The sequence below is a fragment of the Megascapheus bottae genome, chromosome 2 (assembly GCF_031878675.1).
Source record: "Megascapheus bottae isolate mThoBot1 chromosome 2, mThoBot2.hap1, whole genome shotgun sequence".
Classification (NCBI taxonomy): Eukaryota; Metazoa; Chordata; class Mammalia; order Rodentia; family Geomyidae; genus Megascapheus; species Megascapheus bottae.
Window position 1 is genome coordinate 7601748 of NC_143510.1, and position 19572 is coordinate 7621319.

A 19572-nucleotide genomic window follows, 5' to 3' on the forward strand; every position below is an offset into this window, starting at 1 on the left:
TTCAAAGCCAGCCCTGGCAGACAAAGCTGAGAAACTCTTAACTCCAACCAACTAACAAAAAGCTGAAAGTGGAGGTGTGGCTCAAGTGGTACAACACCGTGCTCAAGCCCTGAGTTCAATCCATGGTATGGGCACAAATACTCATATACAAAATGTGGTTGACTCACCAGCTGTCTCCTGTTCTTCTTCCATGTTTCTGCTTTCCTCTTGGAGTTCATGTTCTGAAATGCTAATTTCAACAGGAAAAAACTGTCATCATGAGGGGAAAACTCTCACCAGAAACCCAAGTCACACAGATAGAGACACACAGACACAGACACAGACACAGACACACACCAATTTAAGGAAGAGATCTGTCCTTAACATTATTGAATTAAACAGAACAGGGGGAAAAAACTAACAAAGCAAACTTACAGAAATCACTTGGTGGGTTGTGTGTGAGATTTCTGTAGAATTCAGTCCTGTGGGCTTTCTTTAACCCCGTGCATAACCCAAAATCAGATAATTTTACATGTCCCTAAAAACAGAAAGTCCCAAGAACACCAATTTATATTAACATTGAAGACAGCAACTAAAATAAAAAACAAAAGAAAATCTTATTACAAACTCTTCTTTTTAAATGTAAAGCTGTAAAACTTCTTAGCTCAGAACTCATACTGTCTGGCCCTGATGGCTCAGGCCTAGAATCCTAGCTACCCAGGAGGATAAGATCTGAGGATTCTGGTTTGAAGCTAATCCAGGCAGACATATCAATAGGACTCCATGAATTAGCAAAATGCTGCAAGTGGAGATGTGGCTCAAGTGGTAGAGCACCAGCTTTGAATGAAAAAGACAGAGCCTAGAGCCCAGGCCCTGGGTTCAAGCCCCAGTATTAAAAAAAATTCATCATGGTAAAAATGAAAAATTATGAATATCTCAGGATGATGATTTTTTAAAAGGTAGAAAACAGACAAAATAGGAGCTAGGAGCTGTAACCCCATGGTGTCCTTCCCCCTCCAGCCCTAATTTGCTATATCATTCTATGAAACAATGTAGTTTACCAATGATCTGAAATTGCAGATGACCATTTCCAACCATACTACCAGCTCTATTTTTCTGTAAGACAATCAGCAGAGCCTAGTAAGCCTCTAGTTGAGTCACGTGCCTTGGCATCCAATAAAAGGTTGTCTGGCTTAATATCCCGATGAATAAAACCCAACTGGTGGATTGCATCTATTGCTAGAACAGTCTCTGAAATGTAGAACTGTGTTTCTTCTTCTGACAAGGTATCCTTCTTCATTAACAATGTCATCATGTCACCTAAATAAAGGAAGGGACCATGTTAACTGAAAAGGCCTTGAAGGGGAAAAATATTGCAAAAGCGTGCGTGCGTGTGTGTTTATGCACATGCACCGGTACTCGAGCTTGAAATGAGGACCTGGATCTCACCCTTAGCTCTTTCACTCAAGTTTGGGGCTCTACCACTTGAGCTATAGCTCCACTTTGGCTTTATTCTGGTTTATTGGAGCCACAAGGTTCATACTTTCCTGCCTGAGCTAGAGAGATCCTGATCTCAGTTTCCTGAGTAGCTAGGATCACAGGTGTGAGCCACCTGCTTCTTTGTATGTTTGACTCATACCTATAACTAGTGGTGGGGTGTCACTGCATAATGTGTCATGGCTCTGGGGATAGAGTATCAAATTAAATTAGAGCAGATCTGATAACCTACCAGTCAACCTTCAGAATAAGTTGATGAGGATAATATGCTAAATTTGTGCAAAAAGAATCAGAATATACAAACACATTCCTTCTGAAGTTTCAAAAACAGCCTGAGATGGGCACTGGAGGCTCAGGCCTATATTCTAGCTATTCAGATGGTTGAGTTGTAAAGCTCAAGGCTCAAGGCAGGAAGACAAACCCAAGAGATACGTTTATCTCCAATTATGCAGCAAAACACTAGAAGGTATGGCTCAATTAGTAGAGCATCAGCCTTGAATACCAAGCAAGAACCCAATTATGTGAGTTCAAGCCCCAGTTCTGGCACACAGAAACAAACAGTTGAGCTCCTCAGACCAAATAATAGGACATCAGCCCACTAAAGAAGTCACTTCTAGACATTCTTTCATTTTCAAGTCTTTTTTTTCTTTAAAAAGGAAAATAATTTTAACCATTGTAAACACTATTGTACTTCTAACACAAAACTGACAACTGATAGCATTTATTATATATACTTTAAGTCTTGAAAAATATAATATGTGAGCTGGATACTGATGACTCAGGCCTGTAATCCCAGTTACTCATGGGGCCAAGATCTGAAGACTAAAGTGTGAAGCCAGTTCAAGCAAAAACATGCCATGAGACTCTTATCTTCAATTAACTAGCAAAAAGTTATAAATGGAGCTGTGACTCAAGTGGTAGAATTGCAGTCCTGAATTTAAGCCGTAGTATGTTACACAAAATATTACTATTCTGTAGCCAGGCGATAGAAACAATCCAGATGCCCTACTACAGAAGAATGAATACAGAAAATGTGGTGTGTGTGTGTGTGTGTGTGTGTGTGTGTGTGTGTGTGTGTGTATGAAATTCTACATAGCCAACAGACAAGATAAAATAATGGCATTTGCAGGGAAGTGGATAAATCTAGAGCAAATCATGTTGAGTGAGACAAGTCAAGACCAAAGGAACAAAAGGCGCATGGTATCCTTAATATGTGGCTATCAGATCCAAACAGTACAAGAGTGGGACTCAAAAGTTGCATACCCAATGCTATGGACATGGTATTAGAAATAAACACAACTACATAGTCATAAAAACTTATGACTCTATAGACATATTTTTTTTACATAGATTATTATGTATCTATGACATACAAACCCTCACCCTAATTTTGATTATGTTCTAAAATCTAAGGGCCAGTGATTGTATATAGAGATTCCCTTCTTGAATACCTGTTTGTTAAACACGTCATTTGAAATATGATATAAAAATCAATGTTAATAAATTCTTTAATAAAAAAATTCATGACTCTATAGACATGTTTTATTACATAGATTAATATGTATCTATGACATACAAACCCTCACTCTAATTTTAATTATGTTCTAAAATCTAAGTGCCAGTGATTGTATATATAGATTCCCTTCTTGAATACTGTTTGTTAAACACATCATTTGAAATATGATATAAAAATCAATGTTAATAAACTATGCAATAAAAAAATATATTACTATTGTGGGGCCAGGAGCGTGCCTACTGGTAAAATGCTTGCCTAATATACATGAAGCCCTGGGTTTGATTCCTTGGTACCATATACACAGAAAAAAACCCAGAAGTGGTGCTGTGGCTCAAGTGGTAGAGTGCTAGCCTTGAGAAAGTGCCTAGGCCCTGAGTCCAAGCCCCAGGACTGGCCAAAAAAAATTATTGTTGTTGTTATTATTATTTAGAGATATTCTTTTCCCTTCATTCCCATTTTATTTCCCCCTCCTCTTAGCAGAGCAATGATGGCTGGATTTGGTTTGTTGTGTATCCTTTTAGCTTACTTCATTTTTTTTGTTTGTTTTTATGAAGTACTGGTCCTGGGGCTTGAACTAAGGGCTGGGCACTGTGTCTGGAGGAAAACACTACCCCTTGAGCCACAACTCCAGTTCTGGCCTTTCTTTGATAATTTATTGAAAATAAAAGTCTCACAAACTTTACTGCCTGGGCTAGCTTTGAACTGTGACCCTCAAATCTCAGCCTCGTGAATAGCTAGGATAACTGGCAGCCAGCTTTTCTAGCTTACTTTTTTTGGGGGGGTAGTGGTGGTTATGGGGCTTGAACTCTGGGCCCAGCCACTGTCCTTGAGCTCTTCAGTCCAAGGCTAGCACTCTACCACTTGAGCCACAGCACTACTTCCGGTTTTCTGGTAGTTAGAGATAATAGTATCATGGGCTTTCATGCCCAGACTGGCTTTGAATAGAGATCCTCAGAACTCAGCCTCCTGAGTAGCTAGGAATACAGACATGTGCCATGTGCCACATACACACATACTGTATATTTCATATACACATATTGTTATATAAACTTATACTCTTCTATGTTTTGTTTTGTTTTTTACCAGTCCTGAGCTTGAGCTCAGGGCTTGAGCACTGTCGTTGGACTTTCTCAAGGCTAGCACTCTACCACTTGAGCCTCAGAACCACTTCCGGCTTTTTGCTATGTATGTGGTACCGAGGAATCGAACCCGGGTCTTTGTGCATGCTAGGCAAGCACTCTACCACTAGGCCAAACTCCCAGCCCTTCTATGTTTTTTAATTGTATAAATGGTAAAGGGACAAGAATTTTAAATTTCCTTATAAAATACTCCATGAGAAAGAAAAGTCAGATAACCTAAGAAGAGACTATATTTGCAAGAACACTAAGAACCACAACACAGAAAAAGGACAGATGAACATGTAGCAAAACAGAAAGGTAACAGAGGAAAATAAATAATTTGTATTTCTGCTTCGGTGGAGTTAGGAAAAACAAAGGCCTCCATCACAAGATAACTCAGGCAACCTTGAAATGACAAACTTTCTTTTAGATCAAATCCAAACTACCAGAAAGTTTTAAACCTCACTGCAGGAATTTCATGGACCAATTACTTCCCCAGCATGACAGGAGAGTGTTAAACGAGAAAACCCAATGTTCCCCATATCTCAGAAAGTAGCAGGGAGGTGTCATACTTAGAGTGAGACTCCTCTTTAAGACTGACATACTTGGAGAAGTTGAACACCCAGGAAAGTATGGCTCATATAGGTGAGCTAAGAAGACAGAACAACCAGGAACTCAGGCAGTGAAGGAACTGGTTGGCAGTCAGTACCCCTGAGCGTCACTGTAGGTAGACCTGAGAAACTGGCAGATCCTAGCACGCTTACCTACCAAAACTGAGCCAAGATAATATAAGCCACATACACAGTTCTACAAAAAAAGCAATGAAACTGAAAAATCTTCCAACAAAAGCCCAGGCTCTGTAAGATTCACCAAAACTTTAATGAAAAACTAACACCAGGACACCTCAGATATTCCCATGAAATGTACAAGGGAACATCATGCCAACTTCATTCTATGAAGTCATTTTCTTACACTCATTCAAAAACTCAGACAAAAAACAACTGTAGACCAACCTGTAACATGCAAAAGTTCTAAATATAATACTTGCAAAGCAAATACATCAACATTTTAAAAAGATCAAGTTGGGTGCTGGTGGTTCATAGCTGCAATCCTAGTTACTCAGAAAGTTGAGATCTGAACATCATAGTCCAAAGCCATTCCTGGCTTCAATATGATAAAAGTTATGAAGAAACTAGGAAAAGAAATAATGTAACTCAATAATAAAAACTGTATATCACGGGGCCAGGAGTTTGGCCTAGTGGCCTAGCATGCATGAAGACCCGGGTTCGATTCCTTGGTACCACATACATAGAAAAAAAAGCTGGAAGTGGTGCTGTGGCTCAAGTGGTAGAGCTCTAGCCTTGAGAAAAGTCCAAGGACAGTGCTCAGGCCCTGAGTTCAAGCTTGACAACTAGAAAAAAAAAAGCAAGCTGTATATCATAACTCCATAGCTAACATACTAAACAGGAAATAACTGAAATAATTTCATCTAAAAAGTCAGAAATGAAGAATGTTTACTCTCCCTACTTTCGCTGAGCAAGTGAAAGAAAAATGGTCCAACCTAGAAAGAAGTCAAATTATCTCTGTTAGCAGGTAATTTAATTCTATGCTTAAAAGACCAAATATTCCACAAAATCCTCTTAGATCTGATAAGCATTTTGGGCAATATAACCATAAAATAAACATACGTTTAAAAAAAAAAAGCAGGCTGGGAAATTAACTTAGTGGTAGACTGTGTGCCTAGCATGCACGAAGCCTTGGGTTTAATTCCTCAATACTAGATAAACAAAAAGCCAGAAATAGTGCTGTGGCTCAAGTGGTAGGTGCTAGCCTTGCACAGAGAGAAGCTCAGGGATACAGCTGAGGCACTGAATTCAAGTACCAGGACTAGCAAAAAAGAAAAAAAGAAAAAAAAAAGCTTTTCTTTATAGTGACAATGAACAGGCAGAAAACAATCCAAGTAGGGCACAGTGGCTCACACCTGTAATCCTAGCTACTCAGGAGGTGAGATATGAGGATTGGTTCAAAGCCAGCCCAGCACTCAAGTTCCCTGAGACTCTTATCTCTAGTTAACCACTAGAAAAGGGGAAATGGTACGAAGACTCAAGGGGTATGGTGGTATCCTTGAGCTGAGGAGCTCAGGCCCAGATTTGAATGACTGACAAAAAAAGAAAAAAAAAATCTCAATAGTCTCAAAAACAAAACACCTATGTATAAACTTAACCAAAGAAGTAAAAGACTTTTTTTTTTTGCCAGTCCTGGGCTTGAGCTCAGGGCCTGAGCACTGTCCTTGGACTTTCTCAAGGCTAGAGCTCTACCACTTGAGCCTCAGCACCACTTCTGGCTTTTTTCTATGTATGTGGTACCGAGGAATCGAACCCGGGTCTTCATGCATGCTAGGCAAACACTTTAACCACTAGGCCAAACTCCCAGCCTAGAAGTAAAAGACTTTTATGATGAAAACTATACAACCTGAAATTGGAGAAGACAGCAGAAAATGGACATTTTCCTCAAGTTCATGAGTCAGCAGAATAAATATTATGAAAACAGACATACTACAGAAAGCAATCTATAGATTCAATACATCCCCACCCAAATCCCAAATCATTCCTCACAGAGACTGAAGTAGTATTCTTAAACTCATTTGGCATCATAAATGACCCTGAGTAGCCAAAGCAATCCTTACTAAAAAGAGCAATGCTAGAGGTATAATATCGGATTTCAAATTGTAACAAAAACAGCTTGGTACTTGCATAGAAACAGGCAACAAATAACAGTGAAACAGACTAGAAGACTCAGAAATAAAACCTCACAACTACAGTGATCTGATTGTTGACAAAGTAGCCAAAAGTATCTTGGAGAAATGACAGCCTCTTCAACAAATAGTGCTGAGAAAACTGAGCATCTATTAAGACTATTTTTCATCCTGTAGAAAAATCAACTCCCAAGTGGATCAAGGATCATAATGTAAGACCTGAAATCTTGAAACTACTACAGGGAAATGTCTAGACAGGCGCAGGTAACTTTACTAAATAGGATTCTAATTGCCCAGAAATAAGAACAAGAAAGAACAAATGGCAATGAATGATACTCACTGGACATTTGAGGGTAGGGAGAGAAGGCTGGGAGTGAGGAAAAGGTGACATTGTCCAAAAGAAATGTACTCTTTACCTGGTGTATGTAACTGTAATCCCTCTGTACATACCACCCTTATACTAGCAATTTAAAAATAAAGGACAGATGAGTATAGGTTTTTTAAAAAATTTCTGAACATCAAATAGGGCAATTACTAGAATCAAGACACAGCTCACACGCCTGGACCTGGTAGTTCACATCTGTAATACTAACTACTCAGGAAGCTGAGATCTGAGGAGGACTGAACCCACCCCAGGCAAGAAAGTTTGTGAGACTCTTACTTCCAAATAACCAGAAAAAAAAAAATCTCAAGAAGTGAGCCAGGTGCGGTGGCTCACACCTGTAATCCTAGCTACTCAGCCAGCCAAGGGCAATAAAGTCTCTGAGACTTTTATCTCCAATTAACCTGTGGCTCAAGGGGTAGGGTGGTAGCCTTGAGCTGAGGAGCTCAGGGACAATGTCCAGGCCCAGAGTTCAAATCCCATGACTGACAAAAAAAAAAAAGAACAAGAAGACAAGAAGTAGAGGTTGGCTCAAGTGGTAGAACATCAGCTTTCATGGAAAAATTCAAGCAAGGACAAGCCTCAATACTAGCATACACATAAACACACCAAAACAGAACACAAAAAAATATTAATTCAAAGAATGGGAGAAAAACCTTTGCCATCTATTCAGTGGATACAAGATTAATATCTAGAATATACCAAGAGCTCACAAAATAATGCAGTGAAAGAACAAATAAACCAACGAATGGGTAATGTTTAGCTTTCAGAAAACAAAATACAAGTGACTAATGAATGGAAAAAAAATGTTTGACATCCCTTGTATTTCACAAATCAGAACTACACTAAAATTCTATCTCATCTCAATAAGAATGGCAATCATCAAAAACCAAAAAAGGACTAATGCTGAAGAGGAATGGATGGGGAAAAAAGGCACCCTCATATATGGCTGGTGAGAATATAAACTGCTGTCACCACTATGGAAATAAGTATGGAGGTTCTTCACAAGACTAAAAATAAACCTGGGGTGGGGAGTTTGGCCTAGTGGTAGAATGCTTGCCTAGAATGCACAAAGACCCGGGTTCAATTCCTCGGTACCAAGTACACAGTAAAAGCCAGAGGTGGCACTGTGGTTCAAGTGGTAAAGGTCTAGCCTTGAGAAAGTCCAAAGACAGCGTCCAGGCCCTGAGTTCAAGCCTAGCAAAAAAATAAAAATAAACCTATCTTATGACCCCTTTTACCACTTCTGGGCATTCATCTGAAGGAAAGTAAATCAGTATATAAGAAAGAGAACTGCATACTCATGTTTACTGCAATTCTGTTCACAACAAATTGTGGCATCAACTGTGCTGAATAACCCAATAAATGCACAAAAAATATGGTGTATATGTATACTATGGAGTATTACTGAGTCATAAATGAAAATGGTACTATGTCATTTGCAGGAAAATGAATAAAACTGGAAATCACCATGTTCGATGAGATAAGCCAAGCTTAAAAAGCCAAATATTAGCTAGACTCTGTTGGCTCACACCTTAATCCTAGCTATTTAGGAAGCTGAGTTCTGAGGATCATGGTCTGAAGATAGCCAGAGCAGGAAAATCTATGAGACTGTTCTCCAGTCAACTACCCAAAAAGCCAAAAGTAAAATTGTGGCTCAAGTGGTAGAGCGCTTTGAGCACAAAAGTTCAGAGACAGCACAAAGGCCTTGAGTTTAAGCCCAAGAATTAGCGCACATGCACACAGGCCCCCCCGCCCCCTACTCATTGAAACCTCACAAATGATTCTGGAAAAGGAGAGGAGATTAGAGGGGAGGAATGGGAATATGGTGGAGGGGATGAATGAATTTGTTCTAAGTGTACTATGTGCATGTATGAAAATATCACAATGTACAATATGAAATCCCCACATATCACAAATGCATGTTAACTCAAAAATAATAGTAAAATTACATATATGGTATCAAACTATTAGTATGATTTCATAGCTTCCTTTATTTCACTTCACTCGAGGTTTAACTGTCAAAACAGTTTATAACTGCTGTAAAAATATTTCCCCTTGTAACTATGCTGGATTTCATTTTCATATCTTCTGATAGGAATTCATCTTGCATTAAGTTTCCACTATTATAAATTCAATGTGGGAGTCAACATCCCCCCCCCTCTCTCCCTTTCCTGTTATTTTTTTCTTTGTTTTTTGTTGTTTTTTTTTTAAGTACACTAGATTTGGCCTCAGGGCCTCCAGATTATAAGCACCTCCGCTGTGACTCAACTTGAGCTCCTGCCTCCAGCTTTTTGGCTGGTTTGCTTTTATTTGCTGGTCCTGGAACATGAATTCAGGGCCTGAGCATTGTTCCCCAGTCTCTTTGTGCTCAAGGCTAGCACTCTATCACTTTAGACACAGCACTACTTCCAGCTTTTTTGAGTGGTTTATTGAAGAAGAGTCTCATGGGCATTTTTCTGCCCTGGCTGACTTTGAACTGCTATCCTCAGATCTCAGCCTCCTCAGTAACTAGGCTTACGGGCCTGAGCCACCAGTACCATTCTTGGTAGTTATTTTCTTTTTTTTCTTTTTTTTTTTTGCCAGTCCTGGGCTTGAGCTCAGGGCCTGAGAACTGTCCTTGGACTTTCTCAAGGCTAGAGCTCTACCACCTGAGCCTCAGCACCACTTCCAGCTTTTTTCTATCTATGTGGTACCAAGGAATCGAACCCGGGTCTTCAGGCATGCTAGGCAAGCACTTTAACCACTAGGCCAAACTCCCGGCCCTTGGTAGTTATTTTCAAGGTAGGTTTTCACAGACTTTTCAGTCCAGGCCAGTTTCAAACCAAGGTCCTCTGGATCATGCTAGCTGCATTGCTATTATTACAGGTATGAGTCAGTGGCACCCAGTTTAGTGAACTTTCTGCTGTCTTCAAAGTGCTGGGCTGTGGATACATGCATTATCAGATTCACTGGATATCTCTACATTTCTCTCCATGAAAGAAATCACTGGAGGCCAGGAGTTTAGCCTAATGGTAGAGTGCTTGCCTAACATGCACAAAGACCTGGGTTCAATTCCTAGGTACCACATACATAGAAAAGACAGAAATGGTGTTGTGGCTCAAGTGGTAGAGCTCTAGCCTTGAAAAAGCCCAAGGACAGTACCCAGGCCCTGAGTTGAAGGCCCAGGCCTAGAGAAAGAAAGAAAGAAAGAAAGAAAGAAAGAAAGAAAGAAAGAAAGAAAGAAAGAAAGAAAGAAAGAAAGAAAGAAAGAGGGGGGAGGGAGGGAAGGAGGGAGGGAAGGAGAGAGGGAAGGAGAGAGGGAAGGAGGGAAGGAAGGAGGGAAGGAAGGAGGGAGGGAGGGAGGGAGAGAAAAATCACCAGGTATTGGCAGCTCACGCCTGTAATCCTAGCTACTCAGGAGGCTGAAATGTAAGGATCCCAGTTTGAACCAGCATGTGCAATTAACCATGCGACTCTCATCTCAAAAAAACCATTCAGAAAAAGCCAGAAGTGGTGCTATGACTCAAGTGGTAGGGCACTATCCTTGAGCAAAAGCAGCTCAGGGACAGTGCCTAGGCCTAGAGTTCAAGCCTCCAGACTGGCATAAAAAAAAGGAAGTTAGAAATCAGTTTACAGGACTATGACTTAGTAATAGAGTGCTTGTACAACATGTATGAAGCCCTGAGTTCAATCCCTCTGTATCACATAAACAGAAAAAGCCAGAAGTAGCACTGTGGTTCAAGTGGTAGAGGGTAGAGTGCTAGCCTTGAGCAAAAGCAGCTCAGGGACAGTGCCCAGGCCCTCAGTTCAGTCCCCAGGATTGGGAGAGGGGGAGGGAAGAAACAAAAAGAAATCAGTTTACTAGGGGCTGGTAACCTCCACAGCCTCACCCATTCTCAGTATTATGAGAGTTTATAAAGTTTTTGATAATCTGATGAGTGTAGAATGGTATCTTAATTCATCTTCAATTTGCATTTCCCTAAATGCTGGAAACTCTTCAAACTTTCTTATATAAACTAACCAAAATATCTCTTCTGTACATTATATTGCCCATTGATTTACTGGCTTATTTTTCTTAACACTACACTTACAATAGGATAACTGGTTACAATGGACCCCAACTAGTAAATTTGGAATGTGCTGACCTAACTAATCCTTCACAATAATATAATTTAGAGTAAAAATGAGCATCATTATGGAAGTAAATACTGAGAAACCCTGACAGATTGTGTAAAGGAAGGAATATGTACAAGAATTAATGTCATTATTGCATATGAAGATGTACCTAGCTAGTCAACCACTGTTACTTACCTCCAGGGAGAAATTCCATGATTAGATAAAGGTTCCTCTTGTCCTGAAAACTGTAAAACATCTTCACCACCCAGGCACCATCTGCTTCTACCAAAATATCTCTTTCTGCTCGTATATGAGCCACCTGGATGAAAATGTGTTGAAAAAATAGTTGTAACACATTATACATTTTTCAAGCTTCCATCCAATCTGAGTGTGCACATGCATGCCTATGCCCATACTGGGGCTTGAACTCAGGCATTGTGCTCTCATTTGCTTTTTCATTCATGTGCTGGGTTTGAACGGCAATCTTCAGATCTCAGACTCCTGAGTAGCTGGGATTACAGGCTATGAGCCACAGGCACCTGGCTTGGTTTTTGACATTTCACTATTATGAACTCCAACCAAAAGCATGTAAGAACATATATTTGCAAACTTTTCCAGGGTAATAAAACATGGTTTACTTAAGATATCACCTAAAGAAGGGCTGCATGCTAGAATCTATACTCTTTATCTAGGAAATTCATCTTGTCCCAATACTTTCTCCTTGATTTTTCTTCCTTCCCATCAATATTCTTTCTCATCCTCTAGCTCTTCAACAGTCCATCAGGGCAAACTCTGCTAGGTCTTCCTCAAATTACACACTTTTCTTAATTTAATTTTTTATTTCATTTTATTTTGCTGCGGCCTGTACTGTGGCCCAAACTCAGGGCCTACGCATTGTTCCATAACTGTGTCATCATGGATGGCACTCTATCACAGAAGCTCCACTTCTGGCTCTTTGGTGGTTAACAGAAGATAAAAATCTGGTAGATACGCTAGGTAGCAGAGGCTCACGCCTGTAATCCTAACTACTCAGGAGGGTGGGGACCTTAGTTCAAAGCCATCCAATGTAGGAAAATATAGCAGACTCTTATGATGTGCAACTAGCCAGCAAAAAGCTAGACGTGAAGGTGTGGCTCAAGTGGCAGAGTGCCAGCCTTAAGCTGAAAAAGCTGTATGAGAACACAAGGCCCCGAATTCAAGACCTAGTACTGGTAAGAGTACATTTGTGCATGCATGCGCACAGCACAAGATTTTGCAATAAGCAAATTTTCAGGAAACAAATTCTGCTTCTTTGATATGGGACAGGGTTAAAAGCTGCTGAATGATATCTGTTCCTTATTTTCAGTGAAGTCAAAAAAGAAATTACTTCAGAAAGCTTTTATGTGATAGACTGAGTCACTCCAAAATTCATTTTGGTAGTGAATTCCTACCATCTTGGGGCGACTTCATTTGGAGACAGAGCCTCTAAGAAAATAAGTAGGGTGTGATGGCTCACGCCTGTAATCCTGAGATCTGAGGATCAAGGTTCAAAGCCAGCCTGGGCACAAATGGACCTGAGACTCTTATCTCTAATTAACCTCTAGAAAAGAGTAAGTGGGCTTGGCTCAAGGGTAGGGTGGTAGCCTTGAGCTGAAGAGCTCTGGGACGTGTCCAAGCAGAGTTCAAGCCCCATGACCCACAAATAAATAAATAAAATAAATAATGAAATTGTTAGAAAATAATTATGGTTAAACTGGGGTCATAGGTTGAGATTGCAATCTTTAGGAAAAGACACCAGAACTTTTCCTGTGAGTGTGTTTGCAATCTTTCTTCCTATACTCACCATGGAAGGATCCAGTCAGGAAGCCAGAACCTTCACCTTGGAGTTCCAGTTTTCACAGTAATGAGAAAGTTTCTACTATTTAAGCCACACAGCTTGTGGTATTTTGTCATCATACCCCAAGCAGACTAATGCCCAGATTATAAATATAAAGATATTTTAAATATCAGAACTGGCTGGGAGTTTGGCCTGGTGGTAGAGTGCTTGCTTAGCATGCATGAAGACCCGGGTTCAATTCCTCAGTACCACATACATAGAAAAAAAGCCAGAAGTGGTGCTGTGCCTCAAGTGGTGGAGCTCTAGACGTGAGAAAGCCCAAGGACAGTGCTCAGGACTTGAGCCCAAGGCATGCATATATATATATATATATATATATATATATATATATATATACTAAAAAGCACTAAATTAGAAGGCTGCAACAAATTAATAGGTTACAATTGGGTGTGGTGGTTCGTATCTGTAATCCTAGTACTTCAGAGGTTGAGGGAAAATGATCTTGGGCTCTAGGCGAGCCTGAACAATGTAATTTGACTGTATCTCAAATAATAATAATAATAATAATAAAGCATATAACCTAATAGATATCTTCTAAAAAACACTCCAACATAAGCACTCCCTCTAAAACAATTTCCTCCTTTGCACTGTAGCTATGAAAGAATCAATCCGTACCTGCTCTTTTTCAAGCATATCAGCTTTTCTTAATATCTTCATTGCATAGATATGACCCGTATCTTTCTTCTGGACAAGCCTCACCTAGAAAATAAACTATATATTATAAGAGTAAAACATTCACACCTATTTGTTCAAGAGTAGAAAGCAGATACCTTTTTTTTTTAAAAAAAAAAAAAGGAGCAATTTGCCTTTGGTAGTATTCCTAGAATTACATTTTAAAACATTTTAGGATAACATACTTTCAACAACCGTGACTAGAAGAAAAACAGCTTACCTCTCCGAAAGCTCCTCTTCCTATAACTTTCAGAGACTCAAAATCATCTAAGCCCAGCCTGGTCCTGTTGAGCCTTAAGAATTCTGTCTCCTTGCGAGCATGTTGTGATCGACGTAACTTTTTCTATACAAAAGAGGCAGTTTAAAACAAGGATTTCAAAATAAAGATAACACGGGAAAACTGAGGTAAAATATTTTAACTATTGAACACTTGTACTATAATCTACTTACCATCAAGTATTTATTAAACACTGAAAGAATAAAACAATCTTAAAACATATGTGAACATGTATCTGTGTGTTTGCTAACAAATACTCCCTTCCTCCGTCTCTCACCCACTTCTTTATGTAGTAGCCTGTCGGGATTAGCTGTCTAATTCTGGTTTTTTTGTGACAACACTTAAACTGCTTGACCACCTGCATGTGGTGTTTTCCTGATGAACAGGACCACCTGTGCGTGCTCTCCTTTAAAAGCTCATCCCCACGGGAGGTCAGGACTGCTCTCTAGCAGCCAGAAGGCTAAGAGTAGACACTGCACTATTAAACTGACTCCAAGCTCCATTCATTGAGTGCTGGTGCCTCTATTGTTGGGGAGTTCAGGGACCCCAAAATGACTGGGATATTACACTTTCATTTATTTATTTATTTTTGTGCCAATCCTGGGGCTTCATTTTAGGGCCTGGGTACTGTCTTTGAGCTCTACCACTTGAGCCACAGCTCCACTCCCAGCTTATTGCTGGTTACTTGGACATAAGAATTTCTCAGATTTTTCTGCCCAAGCTGGCTTTGAATCAGACTCCTCAGAAAAGCCTCCCAAGATTTACAAAACTAGACCACACACAGCATGTGGCCAAGAATCATTTTTTTAATATTTCCTCTTAATTACTCTCAATCGCAATTGAGGTTTCAGTTAATTAAGATCAATCTAATTAAAATCATTTTTCATCTATATACTAACTTATTAACATAATTCATAAAAAGAATTCATCCATATATAATTCTTTTATATGCTAATTTAAGTCTAACACAAAATTCAGCTTTAGAAAAATAATTTAAGAATTCTGATAGATTTTTATTGTCAGAATATCTGTTTTGCTTCAATTCTCTTATTCCCAAAATGTCTCTTTACAACTACTGAGGTTTATGATTCCCAAAACCAGAAACTGTGGTTCCAGTGGTAGAAAAGCAGCCTTGAGTAAAAGAGCTCTGAGACGGAGTCCACGCCCTGAGTTCAAGCCCCAGGATGAGCATAGAAATAAAATAATTAGCATTAATTAGCAGCATTTTTTTAAAAGACCTGTGGTTACAACTGAAATAGACATTTTGTTGTTTAAATGTTACTTCTTCCTCACACACACACACACAAAAAATTCTGGGGTTTTGATCATTTCTAGTAGAGATAACACAGAATGAAAACATACAAACTGTCTGAATTTTTTCAGACATTTGCTCATTTTCAACTGGCTCGATTCAGAAGAAAGTCACAATGTCCATAATGACTCAGAAATATTGCTCTTTAAGTCAGCCGAAATTAACAATAAGCACTATCCCTGCTCCTGCCAATTTCTTCTATAAAAGAGTTAAGTGAATTATTCAGATATTTAAGCATGTATCATATATACAATATAGTGTCAGATACCTCTAGCAATGTTAAAGATGATGAAATCAAGACATTACATCTTAGATTCAAACATCCCTGTGAAAATAAATGTTATGAGTGCAATTTAAAAACTTGGTCTAGCCAAAGGGAATAGAGAAAATAAAGGGAAAGAGAGGACACTGAGGTATGAAAAGCCACTTCACCTACCCGAGAACTGACATTCAGTAGACTGAAAATTAAATAGCCATATTCTGGAGATGGCAGACCTCAAAATGATCTCATAAGATTTCACATTACTCTATTGGTGTGTAATTTTAATAAAGTCTTCCTTTTAAGAATAGAGATGGACAAGAGAGCAGCTAAAAGGTGAGGAAATAAGAGAACTCCCTCTTACATAATCTCTGCTTGCCAAAACAGTAAGTTATGGAAACAATTACTAATTACTAATGTCCTTGTAACTCATGTTTGAAAATGCGCAGAGACTGACAAAAATTAAACAAAATACTTGGAACTGAGCAAAAAACAAAATTGTAACCAGGCACAGTGGCTCACACCTGTAATCCTAGCTACTCAGGAAGCCTAGATCTAAGGATGGTGGTTCAAAGCCAGCCAGGGCACTAAAGTTCATGAGACTCTTCTCTCCCATTAACCACTAGAAAACCAGAAGTGGTGCTGTGGCTCAAGGAGTAGAGCAGTAGCTTTGAGCTGAAGAGCTCAGGGACAATGCCCAGACCCAGGGGTAGGGTAGAAGTCTTGAGCTGAAGAGCTTGGGGACAGCGGCCAGGCCCAGAGTTCAAGCTCCACAACTGACAAAAAAAAAAGTACAATTTAGGAACATTTAACTAAGGGACAGACACCTGTCTATATCCTGTGTTCGCAAGGATCCTCAAACCATCCTGATAGAACCTCAACAAGCAGGACTACCATGAAATCTCTGGGGCTGTATGTGCCAGTTTTGCTTCCATAAGAATAAAATCTTGGCCTCTACCAAGGCAGAGGTCACCTTCCTCTTCCTTCTCAGAACCCTAGTCAAGGAATGATGCTGTGTTTATTGTGCTGGAAGGTACTGCAGTGTATCTATTCTTGGATTCTCCAAAGAAATGCAAGGTGTATATGGGGGTAGGGGAGGGGAATTTTAAGACAACTATGTCTTGGTGAAGGAGATAAATAGAAAAGAGGCCCTCAAGTGCCTTCTCTTGGGTCTAGCTAAAGTCCTTTCCTCCCTCTCTCAAGGGCCACCTGAATGAGCACACTGACAAGGCTGTGGTGCCATCCCCAACATGACTTTTTCAGTCTCTGCACCTCCCCCTACCCTTCTACACCTGGGCCAACTCCTGTGCTACTGTCTCCAAGTCACTCAACATTGATTCCAAAGCCTGAAAACATTTGGACCATACTATAATTTCTTATAAAACACTACCAGTTTATTTTAAAGCCTGAAAACATATGGATTATACTATAAATTCATATAAAACAACAATATCTAACTTTTGAAAATGTACACATTGACTGCCCCCTAAGTATCCTGTGACTTTTCAGTATTATTGAGCTTTGTGTACAAAAATCATTTAATTAAAAAAAATTTAATGTCAAAACAAAAAAAAAAACAAAAACTTGGTCTAGGCCAGGAGTTTGGCCTAGTTGTGGAGTGCTTGCGTAGCATGCATGAAGACCGGGGTTTGATTCCTTGGCCCTGAGCTCAAGCAAAAAAAAAACAAACAAAAACAACTTGGTATAGCAGGGCGCCAGTGGTTCATACCTGTAATCCAGCTACTCAAGGAGGCTGAGATTTGAGGATCATGGTTCAAAGCCAGCCTGGGCACCAAAATCCATGAGACTCTCATTGCCAATTAATCACTAGGGAACCAGAAGTAGTGCTCTGACTCAAGTGGTAGAGAGCTAGCCTTGAGTTGAGGGACACTGCCCAGGCCCAGAGTTCAAGTCCCACAACTGACAAAACAAAAGAAACTTTAATGGTCTTTTGATACCATAAGAGTACTGTGGTAAATTTAGACAACAATAAAACAGAACATTTTTTGTAAAACATCAGATGATAGCTGGGTGCTAGAGGCACACAATCTGTAATCCTAGTACTCAAGAAACTAAGATCTGGGGATCCTATTTCAAGGCCAGCCTGGGAAGAGACGTCTGTGAGACTCTTATATCCAAATAACCAGCAAAAAATGGAAAGCAGAGGTGTTGCTCAAGTGGTAGGTGACTAGCCTTGAGTTACATAGCTAAATGAAGCCTTGAGTTCAAACTCCAGTACAGACAGACACAGACACACACACACACAAACATAAATCAGGTAATAAGGAGAATTAACATTAAAATGAAACAATCATTTTCCTAAGAGATGTACAGATTTACTAGGTTTGTGTTGAGAGATTATACTGGGCTTTGAATCTATAAAATGCAATTAAAGCTACAATTATACATAAGAACTAAGATAGATTCTACATCAACTACAATCAACTGCAAGAATTTTCTTTAAGTTCTTTTTACTAAGATATTGATGGTGTGCCCGAAAGTATTTGCAGCCTTAACGGACTTTGTTTTCAAATTTAAGGCTATGACTACTTGAACAAACCACATGGGGGCAGTATAGTATCATGTTCTCCAAGAATATAGCAAAAAATAAAAAAAGGTTTTGCTTTGTTGATGTAAGTAAATAAATACACCACATTTGAAAGGTAATTTTTAATCACCCCCCCTCTTTCTCTCCAGATTATAAAAACAGTACAGGCCTAGCCTAGTGGTTCATACGTGTAATCTTAGTTACTCGGAAAGGTGAGATCTAAAGATGCCTTCCTGCGCATGAAAGTCCATGAGACTTACTTCCAATTAACCCCAAAAAGCTAGGAGTAAAGGTATGGCTCAAGTGGCAGCATGCCAGCCTTGTGGGAAAAAAAAAACAAATGAGACTAGCACATCCTGAGTTCAAGCCCCAGTTGTACCATTTCAGAACATGTACTAAAAGTCTACAGACAGGACTCGACCAAATCAATGCTGACGGTGTACACTGGAATATCTGACAGCTTCTATAATGTGGCCATCAACAATACTTACAAAGTTTTGAATACAAACAGTACATACCAAAAAGGAAGTGTCATCATTCTATGGATCATGTAATACCGTAATGGGAATTAATTATCTGTAATATTACATGAGTTCAAAAACAAATTCTATCTCAAGATTATTTTTTCCAGTACTGGGCCTTGAACTCAGGGCCTGGGCACTGTCCTTGGGATTTCTCAAGGTTAGGACTCTACCACTTGAGCCAGAGCACCATGACTGGCTTTTTTTCTATGTATGTGGTACCAAGGAATCAAACTCAGGTCTTCGTGCATGCTAGGCAAGCACTCTACCACTAGGCCAACCTCCCAGCCCCAAGACAGTCCTGGGCTTGGGCTTTCTCAAGGCTAGCACTCTACCACTTGAGCCTCAGCACCACTTCCAGCTTTTTTCTATATATGTGGTACCAAGGAATCGAACTTGGGTCTTCATGTATGCTAGGCAAGCACTCTACCACTAGGCCAAACTCCCAGCCCAAGAGTTTTGTTTTTTATAGTATACTCAGGAAGCTGTTAATCAACTAGGTAGTGATTCCCTGTCATCTAGCAAATAAAGTCTACGTTTCTTAGTTAATTATTCTAAGGACAGCTTTCCACTAGTGCTATCAACTTACATTGACATGTTCACATGTAATTATATATACATATAATTTTGCTTTTTACTTGTCTACAATACTAAAAGTCAGAAGTGGATCTGTGGCTCAGGTGGTGGAGTACTAGCTCTGAACAGGCCCCAAGTTCATTTCTTAGAACATCACCATCCTCCCTCAAAAAAAAAGCCAGAAAT

The 19572-nt window shown here is 39.6% G+C and overlaps 1 protein-coding gene across 1 annotated transcript in view; it reads right to left on the bottom strand.

The window, feature by feature from the left end:
• Nucleotides 1-19572, bottom strand: part of LOC150066334 (serine/threonine-protein kinase 38-like) — a 56082-nt gene that overhangs the window by 10779 nt on the left and 25731 nt on the right. Inside the window, 6 exon segments of the mRNA XM_090320027.1 lie at nucleotides 168-229; nucleotides 415-517; nucleotides 1145-1299; nucleotides 11541-11664; nucleotides 13837-13920; nucleotides 14114-14236. Of these exon segments, the coding sequence (XP_090176153.1) occupies nucleotides 168-229; nucleotides 415-517; nucleotides 1145-1299; nucleotides 11541-11664; nucleotides 13837-13920; nucleotides 14114-14236 (651 nt within the window).